A 13,852-nucleotide genomic window follows, 5' to 3' on the forward strand; every position below is an offset into this window, starting at 1 on the left:
TTAAGCAAAACCTCTTCGAAAAGTCCTTGGTCAACCAGCTTCATTAGAAAGACCGTACTGGCTGACCAGCATTTTTTGATGGTGAACAAGATGGTTATGCTGGTCCCCCAGCTAGACCAGCACCAAACAGGCATTAACCAGTTTGGACCAGCAATTCATTCTTGTCAAAGATTCAATACATTTGTCAGAAAAAGTATTCCCAGAAAAAGAACAGAAAAAGGGAAAATGGATCAGTCTGCGATCCAATCAGATTCTTTTAAACATGAATATAGAGATCTGATTGGTTAGGAAAAACTTAGCCTACCTTCAACACGCGGACATATGGGAGTCCATCAGGGCCATAACGGCTGCCGTTCTTGACAATGTGTTGCAGCCACTGGATATGAGGCTGGGCATCACTGTAAACTTTACAGACGAACTTCGCGTCTTCTCCGATGTGTACGGTAGTGTTAGCAGGCAGGCCTGCCTGAAGAATTGGCCGGTGCGGAGAGCGTTCTGATAAAAAGGAAGAAAATGCATCATTATATCAATATTTACCTCACTGTAGCTTTATCCTATTGATTCTGATCGAACATTAGCAATAAAGGGACACAAAACATGTTAGGTGTGAACTGCCCCTTAGGGCCAAATGTTCTTCTTAGGTAAGTTCTCATGAATATTGTCTGAATTAGCATGTTGCTAAGCTACAAACTCACTACACTAACAAGCACAAAAGTAACACAAATCTTGAGGGACCAATTTTCCATCAATTATTTTTGGGACTTAGGCCTATTAGGGCTTAAAATGATCGACCTACAATCAACCTACCAATGCTTTACCTACAATTGTCTCAGCATATTAAACTGGGATAAGAGAAAGTATTTTAATATTAGCAAAATTACAATACACAATTTAACATATAATTTAACACTGCTCCAACAAGACAATTTTGGCTGTAGTTTTTGTTTTCTCTGAGTTTTGCACACTCAAAAAAGCCTCAACCCAAAGCCTCAAAAGACCCAAAACAACCCAAAGCCTCTAAATCTCCCATGCACACACCTCATTGTTACTCTCACCTTGTCATTCAGTTTTGACGTGTCTCCTAGTAACCTCGACGCACACAGACACAAAACAGTGATGTAACACAGGAGATGTAGAGAGGTTAACCTCCACAAACAAGCAGTGAAGTTGTGTGGGGGGTGTATTGAGGACAGAAGGGCACATGAAGAGGCTCAAGAAAAGCTCAACACAATGGTGCAAACCAGTGAGAGAAAGCAGAAGAAAGAGGGGGCCGGGGTCAAAGGATGGTAAGAATAAAAGATGACCAACATAAGGGTAGTGAAAAGAAAAGTTAGACAGATGAGGAAGAACAGATGATGAACAAAAAGTGAGGGACATAAAGTGGCTCTGTGATCCACTCATGCTTGGACAATTTTTGACTACTTTTAGAAGGTAAATTTACATATGAGCTTTAACTGAGACAGCTGAATGTTAACCTGTTCTGTCTGTCTGCTCATCCTTATAAAATCCTGTGTTTGAGTTTGTTTTTTTGGTGTTCCAAATTTGTCAAATTTCTTTATTGTATTCCAACTTGCTTTGCTTTTATCCATCCATCCATTATAATTCCATTCATCCATCAATCATACTTTATTCAGCAATCCATCACTCTACCTATTCATTCATCATCTTTGTCTATCTGTCCATCCATCCATCCATGCATCCATCCATTTCTCAATCTATTTATCTATCCATTTATTCATCCATCCATCCATCCATTATACCTCCATTTATCCATCAATCATACTTCATTCAGCCATACATCCACCTATTCATTCATCATCTTTCTATCTATCCATCCATCCATCCATTTCTTAATCTATTCATTTATCTAATAATTCATCTACCATTCTTAAATTCATCCATCCATATACCACTTATCCATCCATCCACCCATTTTATTATCCATCCATCCACCCATCCATCTACCCATGTAATTATCCACTAATTCATTCATCATCTTTCCATGTATCCATACATTTCTATGTATCCAGTCATCCATCTGTTTCTCAATCTATTCATCTATCTATTCAATGGTCCACCTATTCTTCCATTCATCATCCATATATACGATTTATCCATCAATCAATCAATCAATCCATCCATCCATTTACCCATTTAACTATCTTGCCATCCATCCATTTGCCCATTTATCTACCTTGCCATCCATCCATTCATATACCCATTTAACTATATATCCATCCATCCATACATACATCATTCCATACATCCATCCATCTGCCCATTAAACTATCCATCCATCCATCCATTCACCCATCCATCCACCCATCCAAATATCCATACATCCATCCATGCATCCATACATACATTCATATACCCATTTAACTATCTTTCCATTCATCCATATAGCCATTTAAATATCCATCTGACAATCCCTCTATCCATCCCTCCATCCAACTATCTATCCATACATACATCTACCCAAATACCCATCTGACTATCCACCCATCAAACTATCCATCCATATACCCATTTACCATCCATCCATGCATCCACCCATCCAACTATCCATACACCCATACGTCCAAATACCCATTTAACTATCCACCCATCTAAATATCCATCTACATACTCATTTACAATCCATCCATCCTTTCATCTATTCATATACCCTTTTAACTATCTATCCATCCATTTATCATACATCCTTCCTTCCATCCATCCATCCTTCCATTTACCCATTTAAATATTATCACATATAACTATCCATCCATATACTCATTTAACTATCCATCCATCCATCCATCCTACTTTTATCGAATCATCTCTCAGGGTACAGAAAATACACTGGGGTAATGTTTACCCAAAATTGGTTACTCCTTATAGTCAAAAAAAAAAAAAAAGCATTTATAATATTCATAAATGTGTCCATAAAATGTCCCTTGTTTCTTTTAAAAGTGCACCTCTGTCTTCACCTCAAGCGTTACTGTCTCTCTTACAGTTTTCTTTTCTCTTTGTCACTCAAAAAATGGAAACAAATGTAATATTGATTTTATCCTTCACTCAAGGCATTTAATGTTCAAACAACACTTTTAACACAAATGACAATAGAAAGCTTGAGTGGCAGTGCAAAAAAAAAAAAAAAAAAACACAAAGCCAGGGCATATTAAGCCAACAAACATGTACAGTAGTTGCAAACAGTTATAAACCTCTATCAAAAAGTCTTCCTTCAACAGACACATTATCGCTTAAACACTCAAGTCTCACACACAAATACTCTAACCAAACCACTTCTAAATATCCAATCATAACCAGTTCAGGGTCAGGTATTTCTCCGAAGCACTTTATAAAACCACTGAGTCACCCATCAATTTTGCCAAGTGCCAGCAAATCACCCACATCACCACCAAATCACAATCTATAAATTACATCATTACCAGGCATTTACAGGTCGATCTGGCATCCCAAAGCGAGACTGTTAAACTTTGGGTAACCTGCTGACTTGGCATACCCAGCCAGAGAGGGTCAGGTAAGGGTCGCTATCGCTAGTATTGATCGAGAGAGACATGATGGTGGGAGATGCAGACAGAGTCGAGTCACTGTGCCGACTAGTGCTGAATGACGGTATGCACCCTGTAACGATAGAAATGTGTCAATCGATTTTGTTATACCATTTATACTTTATACTGTGGTAGATTGAGTGGCTATCATTAGGCAGAACTGCTGTACGTTATTTACATATGAGAAAAAAGATGATTCAAAATTATTCAAAAGTTCAAAACGAAGAAAAGCGTTGTTAGGCAAGCACAACACAAAACGTTGTTTAGTTTAGTTGTTTATATTTGCAGAGTAATGTCGCAACTTGCTGCATTAGTAAAAAATTAAATTGATGTGCAATCATACTGGCTATTTTACGTCTTCGAATGTGGCTCATCCAGTCAAAATGTTGAGTCAGAACTATCCTTTTTTTTTAAATAATATATTAGCTTTACTGTTTTGAGTCTTTGCACTGATGCCAGACTTATTAATTTTTTATGAATTTTCTTATTTTTTGGTTTGTGCATATCAAGTTCCAAATAAAAAGAGAAAAAAATCAAATAAGATGAAGTACCTTTCATTTGTAGAGTATTTAATTCACTACTTTATCAAAAAAATATGGCTTTACGATGGTTATTTAGTATAGAAACCATTTTTCATTGACTTTCTAGCAACAATAACTATTTTGTCATATATATGGATACCATGATATAGAATTACTCATATCACGATATAAGATTTTGGTCATACCAGCCATCTCAAAGGAGTGGCAGTGGATGGTGACTGGGTGGCCTATACTCAAATTAATCGATATGTAATGTGAGCTCAAATTCGCAGATAGGGTTTTTGTTGGAAATGATCTACAATAGAAGTTTCTGTGCTGGAATATGGCAGACGTCCACAGTAAACAGCAATAATTAGTCTTTTTGGCTCTTTTAAATATTAGTTCTTTGTACTTTGTCCAGCTTTGAAATGCAGGCCAGTTCAAGCCAGTGCCACTTCCAATGACCTCTCAGAGCGGTCAGCGAGATTCCGATTCCGGCACAGAGAAAATGTTTTCTCTCTTCCGACCCACTATTCCTCTTCTTGTCACTTTGATAGACTTCTCTGGTAGGTTTCTTTGACATTAAAGTTAAAAAAGGGGAACAAATATACTCTCTTTATCTGCCTCATTTTGCCTCCTTCACTCTTGCTTTTTCTGTGATGTGAGTATTAGACTGAGCCAGACACAAAACAGCTTTACGGCTATGCAATAAAACTGAACAGAAAAACAGAGACCTTCTGAAAGACTGCTTTTACTTAACCCAGAACAGGGGCCCTACATAGGGAGCAATTAATTGTGTGTGTATGAGCCTATGTCATTGAATGTCTGCGTTTTCTATGTGTCTGTGTGCATGGGTGGGTGCATTTAAAAATGTAGATTTGTTTAGTGATCAGATAGGATACATCTATTGATATAATTACTGTTTACAATCAAACGCTGCATGGTGACACTTTCAGGTTCTTCTAATACCCCAGAAAAGAGCTGTTTTACATTTACATTTTAACCAGTTCCAATTGGGCTAAACATTACCAAAAAATTATGTGTGTGGGGTTCAAACAACCCATTTTCCCTGCAAAAAAAGTGTCACACACACACACACAAAAGCATGAAAACTGTACTCACCCACTACATCCAGGGTGTAAGTGTGGTTGATGGAGCCGTATGCATTCTCAACCAGGCAGGTGTAGTTGCCTTTATCAGAGGGAACGACGCTCTCCATAATTAGAGTCCAGTGCTGGTGTCGAACCTGCATAGTACAACAGGACACATTGTGAACTGTTTAATGAGTGTTTTCGAGTTGTTTTAGCAATGTTCACGTTTTGTGAATAATACAGCATTTTTGTTTTATTCCATTAGACATCACATTTATCTCGAACAAAACTCCAGGCTAGACTCTAGAACAATTATTCTCAACTTTAAACCTATTTGTGATGTCCAGAGTTGGGAAGGCTAATCAAAAAATGGAGTTAGCTATGCTACCAGCTAACTCTAGAAATAAAATCAGCTTAGCTAGGCTAAAAGCTAAGCATTTGTAGAAAGCAGCTAGTTTACAAGCTTAATGGAAAAACGTAGCTTGATATATTTAAGCTACTTCATTTTTTAATAAATAATAAAAAAATAGTAAGCTGTATTTTGAACTGATGTTTATTAGAAAGCAGAAAAAAAAAAAAACATCTCCAAAAGAATAAGGGAAAATATAAGCTAACATTGTAGTAGCGTTTGTCAAAACTATCCCAACACTATAAAATAGATTTGCTACTGAAAATCTACATGAAGTAAAAACTAGAGACACTACTTTGCTACTGAAAAATGTTAGTTAAACTAATCGCTTCACTATTCGTAGCAATGCTACTGTCCAAAATTGGTGATGTCATAGAAACGGAGGACAAATCTGACAGTAGTACTGACGACAGACAGGAGAGAGAAACTGGACCAAAAAACATGGGTTTTCAAGTGAGAGCATCCTGGGAAAAGTAATATTGTCATGCCGACGGACGAGCGTGCTCCTGCCCCCACCTTAGGAATGCAGCTCTCGTCAAAATCGAGTGTCTCTTCTGTGGACTCACTCCAGAGCCTCTAGAGACCCTCAGCGCTCTGAGACAAACTGGGAGTTTCTGTACCTGAGGCAATGCAGTTTATGTAGTTCATCCATAACAATGTTTTCTTGTATGGTATCATTTTCATATCTTATCTTATACTTTCAGTTATTCTAAACCAAAGTAATTCCACACAGCTGGAACTAATTAGTTGTTAAGTAACTATTTAATTGCCACAAAAAGTAATTAGTAGTGTGTGCCAAAATTAAAAAATTAAATTAAATGATACAATTTAATTGTTGGTGCCAGATGGGCTGGTTTGAGTATTTCTGTAACTGCTGATCTTCTGGGATTTTCACACACAACAGTCTCTAGAATTTACTCAGAATGGTGCCAAAAACAAAAAACATCCAGTGAGCGGCAGTTCTGTGGATGGAAATGCCTTGTTGATGAGAGAGGACAACAGAGAATGGCCAGACTGGTTCGAACTGACAAAGTCTACGGTAACTCACATAACCACTCTGTACAATTGTGGAGAGAAGAATAGATTCTCTGATTGCTATTCTGAGATGCGGGTTGGTGCTGTTTTGGCAGCACGAGGGGCACCTACACAATATTAGGCAGGTGGTTTTGATGTTGTGGCTGATCGATGTATATATACACTAGCGGCCAAAAGTTTGGAATAATGTACAGATTTTGCTGTTTCAGAAGGAAATTGGTACTTTAATTCACCAAAGTGATCAGTTGAATGCCACTTTGGTGAATAAAAGTACCAATTTCTTTCCATAAGAGCAAAATCTGTACATTATTACAAACTTTTGGCCGCCAGTGTATATATTGTATATCAATTATATTTTCATTTCATTTTTCATTTTAATTTTTAATTTCAAATATTAATTTTTAAATTATTAAAGAAATTATATGTCCATGTTGAATCTGGAGATGATTTATTATATCATAACCAATCATTAACACTCATTAATTATCACATTTTATCACTAATAATCAAAATCGTATCATTATTTGCACCAGAGTACGACTAAGACAACTGATTTCTTGACTGAAATTTAACACCTCTTTCTCTTTAGCAAAATGGTCTAAATATTCCCTCAAACCTCCTGACAGAGTCCAATCAAAATAAAGTTCATCAGGTCAGAGACACTTGAGGGTTTTAAAGCAGCAGAGCCTCTCCAACTCATTTCCTGGTTAGAGGAAATAAAATTATTTACCATGATGCTATGCCTCAGATATGTTCAGAGCATATAAATAAAGTCAAAGGTATATGTCAAATCATCAGTGAGAAGGAAGGAAAATCATAAATGGTTTCTCTGATTAAATACAGTATCCAGAATAGACAACAGAATTTCATAGAGTGAAAAGTAAAAACTGACTTTATAAAAGGAATTTTGTCTGCAATTACTGTAAATGACAATATGACTATGGATAATTGAATGAAACATTCCATCGTCTTATAGTGAGTCATTCAGCTCATATCTGTACCTACAGTTCAATCGAGCGTGAGCACATGGCTGCTCAATCATTAGTGAACGACCCTCTGTTGTGTTTCCAGAGTAAACAGACAATGATCGGGGTTCATCGGCCAAACGCCACACACATCTATTACACTTTAACCAAGACCCAGTGTTTTTCAGCAGCTTTTTAATGCTTTGATATACCATGAAACTCAATGATTATCATATTCATGTACAATGGTATTTGCCTTGGTAAATGTCCAAAAACAATGGTTGAACTGCAGTAGTGAAGATGTCTGACCTTGTAGCCGCCCATACGATCCTCCTGTCGGAAGGGTTTCCCGTTTTTCAGCCAGCGCATCTTGGGTTTGGGGTTCCCTGCAGCTGCGCACCGAAACTTCACAGTGTTGGCCGCCGGTACTGCATGTAGCTTCTTCTCCATCTTGTCCGGCGAGGTCCAATACGGTGCCCCTGCAGACAAGGAGGAGCAATTATAACCAACTATTTTCATCTTCCACTGTATATTTTTTTTATCGCGAAGCTTCCTAAGATTGCTTCAAGTTGCAAAGCAGCTTTGATATGCATCACGTCAATCCTCTATGCAAACTAGAGGTTTATTATCTGTGCTTCCACCAGTAGTTCATACATCTACCCCTGAAATCAAACATGTATTACAATATCTTTGTTTATGAAAAATCCAAGATCGAAGGCAAAAACAGTGGCTATGGATGTCACAGTAGAATGCACTTTGGAGGCCACTTAAATTAGAGTACTGCAGATCTTGCCAAGTTTGAAGTAACAACTTTAATACTTATGTTTTATAATCAGCATTAGGACTGCACAATTAATGAATTAATTTTAAGTTATGAAAATGTGATACAGCCTTGTGCAACTGTTATGCACTCAATGACGCAAAGACATGCTAACATGCCAACAAAGACTTGCTATCAACTGACAACTAAGATGAAAAACAGCTTAAACCATCCTAAGATGGTTTGCTGGTCTGAGCTGGTCCCCCAGCCAGGTAAAGCTGGTCTGTTTGCTCATTTTTAGAAAGGTATTGGACACTTGTTAGCTGGTCAGGCTGGGAGCTAAACCAGCTTAAGACAAGCTTGGCAAGGTTGGGAGACCAGCTAGACCACCAGCTAAGACCAGCAAAACAGCTTAGGCTGGTTTAAGTACTAGGGAATTAAAACAAAACAATGAGTTCCATTTTGTTTCACTCCCAAAAGCCCAAAAGAAGTATGTCCTGGCGCAGACAGAGAGAAAGAAAGCAGGACCCTGTCTGAAACTCAGCGAGAGGAAATAGGAAGGCATGACCACGGATGCAAATCAAAACAGTTATTCACACTTGCAGCACCGCATGACTGCGCCGTCCATGTGGTTAATGGAACCCTGCGATTCATAGTGACGGCTTAAATAAAAACATATTTCGGTTTGCTCTAAATCCACGACAGAATAGGAGAAAAAAAAGATTCTGTCCAAAAGCTCAGCGGTTTGCCAAAAAAGAACTGGACCATCACATTCAATTTCTTTTGTTCTAAAGAGATGCTAACCGGAAGATTAAAAACAACTTGATATCAAATGTGTAAACAAATGTCTTCCCTTCAGCATGAAGGCATGCTAATTGGTTCTCAACCCAACCCTTTCCTTTTAACATCTAGCTATCTTTACTTTTTTACTCACCACCCAAATTTTAATCTCATCTCCTGGGAATTCTTTCGCAAGAGTCGCTCTCTTTGACCTCAATGACCAAGCAGACTGCACGTCTGTAAGCTTGGCTCCTTTGAACTATTTAATGGCTAAGCATTCAGTGAGAACAGGAAGAAGATGAGAATGACCCTCAGACATTGGAGCGGTAGGGTCAAAGATCCAAAGCCATCTGCCCGGGCGTGCCAAAACCCCAAAGCAGGTGACCACCTGTGAAAGATGGACTAACCATTCACTGACCCGGATTGGTGCTCTGACTAACCTACAGCCTTTTTCAGTCGTTCTTCCAACCATTGTGTGTTCTCAGCTATCACTGTCAACTTTGTCTCAGATGTTTCTCCTAAAATGCCATAGGAGCTGTGGATAGCACAGACTGGATCATTTGGTCTTAGAAGAATTTGATGAGAAATGTTTTAATTCATATTGAAATCTCTGACTTTAGTGTCTTGGCAAATTTGAGCACAGTTTGAAACATAGTTGAGATCTTATCTAGAACTACAGAGACACATGTAAAACTGCTGGGCTCTTTTTGCTCAGGAAAAAGAAAACAAGTTTCCATATGCTCTCCATTTAATGTCAGTGCTTTTTAGGGGAAACAACTGAGATCTCATTTGTAATTTTTTTCCCAATGGGTACAAAATACCATTGGTTTCTTCAAAGAAAGGTTCATGAAATTCCTGGCCAGTCGGTAAACAGAAACATTGAGACATCCCAGAAGCTAATTCCATAACAATCTCAGTGTTGTTGTCTACTCCAGTCCACTTCATCTCAGGTAAAGCATCTCACAAAAAAGGAAACTTTCTCATGAGAGAGAAAAAAATCTGTTTTTGAGAGTGGTGTTGTTGAGGACCCCTTTTGCGAAGAAATATCAAAGAGTTCTAAGTGGTTCAACTAGGCAGAAATCCAACCCACTGAATGCTCAACACCCTAACACCCCCCCCCCCCCCCCACACACACACACACACACACACACACAAACCCGCCTAAACTCCAATCACACGCGGCCAAAGGCCAGACCTCCAAAGCATACACAAAAAGTGTTGGTCCAGATCCAAACCAGAGCCTATTAGTTGAAAGACTTTGCTCCGCCTCTCTTTCCAACCACCCTCTTTAATATTTAGTTTTGCACAATTCAAAACAGATTTTGTTGGGTATGGTGCTTGTTTCAAGAGTGGAAATCTAGTCAATATCCTTCTCTAACCTGTCATGGCTTCTTTTGTGCCTCCAACTTTCTCAATTAATTATCAAATGAGCGAAGTTCAAGTCATCGGTGAATGTTAATCCAAAGAAAAAGAAAGGTCTGTCTTCTTAGGTCATGTCCACACTAATACATTTTCATTTGAAAATACATTGATTTTGCTACTTTGCGCCTCTCATACACACTGGATCAGCGTTTTTCTCTCAGTCACTCAAAATCACTCTCAAATTCTGCATACTTTAGACAACAGTGATGTTAGGAAACTGAAAACGGAGTTCTCAAACAAAAACTGATTAGTGTGGATGTGGCCTTAATCTTTTATCAAATTTGTTCCACCTCTGAAATGACATTCTTTTTTGCCTGACATCACCAAACCCCTTATTTTTCAACCTTCCCCAACCAACCAACAGTCATAAAGAGAAAATGTCATGATCCAATCAATTTCCAATGGATTAATCAAGTTCCACTCTACATTTTTTTTTCTTGTTTTCTTCTAAATACATCACATTACAGATGTAGGTTGTGAATAATATGTAGTGTTCACTTTAACTGGAAAAAATATTTCAAAGGGGCAAAGTGCATGGAGACATAAAACAAGACTTGAAACCCTTAAACTTATTTGCAATTGCAACTTTTGTGAACTTCTTCCATATTACATGCCACCTCTATCTTTTCTTTTTGCAATTCTCTGAGCATTGCCCAATCCCAAATACATCTCCCAGCAGGTAAACAAAACAGAGCCCAGTAAAGAAGGGGAGGGTAAGACATGGAATGACGGGGCCCTGGAATTCTTGGAATGTGTCTTTGCTGAAATTGTTTAGTGACATGGTTAACATCTGACTCAAATGCTTTCTGTCGGTATAACCCAGAGTGGGGTTTTAATGACCAACTACATGACAAACATGACACAAAATGCCTCACCGAATGAAGAAAATGTGTTGGCTTTTAGTGACACAACAAACAACCTCGCTAATAGATGACAGTAATACGCAAGACCTTGTGTTGTGTCTATAACAACTCCTCTTCATTAGTATTGGAACTATAAGTATTTTTCATATGGTACTCAGTGTTCTGCCCCCGTTACCCATACTCACGCATTTGTTCTCCATCTGCCCCGACATAGTCCGTTCGCTCCGTGTCGTCCTCATCATCGCCGGATGAGATGGCATCTGCAGAGAGCACCGGCAATATTGTAACCTTCTATGGAATACTGTCACCCTCTATGCAAACTATTATTAATCAACCATTTGAAGAAACATTAGAAAATGTAGCCAATGGTGCCATAATGTCCACATCGCTATTACGTTACTACACCACTATATCTATTATGTAAATTAAGCTAGCTAAAAAACAAACATCAAAAACTAAACATTTATACAATGATTATAACAATTTCTTTTGATTTAAACAAGGCTTAACAGGCATTCCGAATGACTTAATACAATATCAGACATAATGAGATGACACAAGAAAGAAAAGGAAATCGGCTAACAACAGGCTTCTCACCTAAAACAAAAGGTAAAGTAATTTTTGCCCCACTATAATAAATCTATATATACTATATCACTATACTATACTATACTATACTATACTATACTATACTATACTATGCTATGAGTGTTTTCTATACTTCACATCCATACTATATAACTATACTGCACTATATATACCATAATGAGTATTTTCTATACTATTTCACTACTGTTTACAGTATAATTACAAAAATAGGGGAGCGTTCATCCAAAAAAGATTTGAGAACCACTGCTACAATGAGTTTTTTATACTATACATCTATACTATATCACTGAACTATACTATATATAATATAATGAGTGTTTTCACACAAATTTCAAACACTCCCTCCATCTGGCATAGTTCGAACAAACAGGTAGTTCCGCCTTAAACTCAAACCATTGGTTGAACCAATGTTGTTGTGGCTGGCACAAACGGCCTCGAAAACAAAAATATTGCAATTCCATTTGGTGCCACTAGAGGCTCCGACATTATACACTTCACCTTTAATCGTAAATGGACACAGAGCCAACAAATGTTGTGAAAAAACAATACCAACATATCCCAACATCAGTATGTACAGCCAAATTGGGCATGCACAGTAATCTTAAAGATTACAAAGTATTTTCCAAAATCACTGCATTGTGAAGTGACTGAGAAACTGTAACTATGCACTACACACATTAATAAGGAATAAAATAGAATCCTCTCAGAATTACAGCCCAGACAGTGATGGATGAGATGTGAAAAAAAAACTGTAGAATATAATTACTCACTGGCACCACCTTTGGCAGACGAATGTCTTACCTGTTACATTTACGATGAAGCAAAGCACATCACCGGCCTGCGAGCCTGCGGCACTGCACACGTACAGGCCGGAGTCCTTAGGGGTGGCGTCGCGAATTTGTAGCCACTCCTGATCTATGAGCGTGCGGTTGTCCGGGCCAAGCGAGGAGCCGTCTTTAGTCCAAACGATGGCGGTCGCCTCAGGCAGGGGGCAGCTGAGCTTGAGAAGTTCGCCCGGGTGCACCGAGCACAGGGTGGGCTTAGAGTTTTGGATTTTGGTTTGAGGCTCTGCAGAGCAAGGAAAAAATAGAAAAGGGCAAGAGGAAAGGGGTGATAGGGTGCACAGGAAAAGAGAAAGATAGGTGGGAGAGAAAAAAACAAGCATGAGTGTAAGATGAAAAAAAAACACTACACCATAATAACCTGGCAACCCTACAGTGATTAGAGTGAGTTATATTGAGAAAAGAGGCTTCAGAGTATCATTTAAAGCGACAGTTCACCCATAAATGAATTTTCATTTAGAGTGAACTATTCATTTAAGCAAACCATACTTTGTAAACCACAATTATCCCAAATATAGCCACCTCAGAGCACCCCATTAGCTGTGAATCATGTATACAGAGTGATTCTGGAAGCATGCAGCTGTACCAGTAGGAAAGAGGGTGGCATTAGCAGATTGTTGACATTAAAAGTATGCCAGCAGAGAAATAGCGCTCAATATTTGTTCATTTAATAAACAGCGCCTTTGGCTTTCATTTCCCTGTCACTTTAACCTCGACCTTGTGCCTTAGAATTAAGCCCTGTTATTGCATGTTTATCCCATTTTCAATAATTATGCACTTGCGGTATTGCAGTCTCCGCAATAACTATCCTGGCAAATGGTTCCTGTAGCTCAACTGGTAGAGCATGGCGCTAGCAACACCAGCATCAGGGGTTTGATTCCCAGGGAACACTCAAACTGATCAAATGTATACATATAATGCACTGTAAGGTGCTTTGTATAAAAGTGTCTGCTAAATATAAATGTAAACCAAGAGAGGATGATGGGAAATGCTGACAA

General features: G+C 38.4%; 1 protein-coding gene across 2 annotated transcripts in view; it reads right to left on the reverse strand.

Moving 5' to 3' along the window:
* LOC127413525 (fibroblast growth factor receptor 2-like) overlaps window positions 1-13,852 on the reverse strand; it is a 74,247-nt gene that overhangs the window by 38,459 nt on the left and 21,936 nt on the right. For both annotated transcript variants that reach the window (XM_051650737.1, XM_051650736.1), the window contains exons 3-7: window positions 12,814-13,080; window positions 11,589-11,663; window positions 7,888-8,057; window positions 5,201-5,324; window positions 305-495 (exon numbers count right to left, since the gene is read on the reverse strand). In XM_051650737.1, the coding sequence (XP_051506697.1) occupies window positions 305-495; window positions 5,201-5,324; window positions 7,888-8,057; window positions 11,589-11,663; window positions 12,814-13,080 (827 nt within the window). The remainder of the gene's footprint in view (window positions 1-304; window positions 496-5,200; window positions 5,325-7,887; window positions 8,058-11,588; window positions 11,664-12,813; window positions 13,081-13,852) is intronic.

Source organism: Myxocyprinus asiaticus, chromosome 23 (genome assembly GCF_019703515.2).
Source record: "Myxocyprinus asiaticus isolate MX2 ecotype Aquarium Trade chromosome 23, UBuf_Myxa_2, whole genome shotgun sequence".
Lineage (NCBI taxonomy): Eukaryota > Metazoa > Chordata > Actinopteri > Cypriniformes > Catostomidae > Myxocyprinus > Myxocyprinus asiaticus.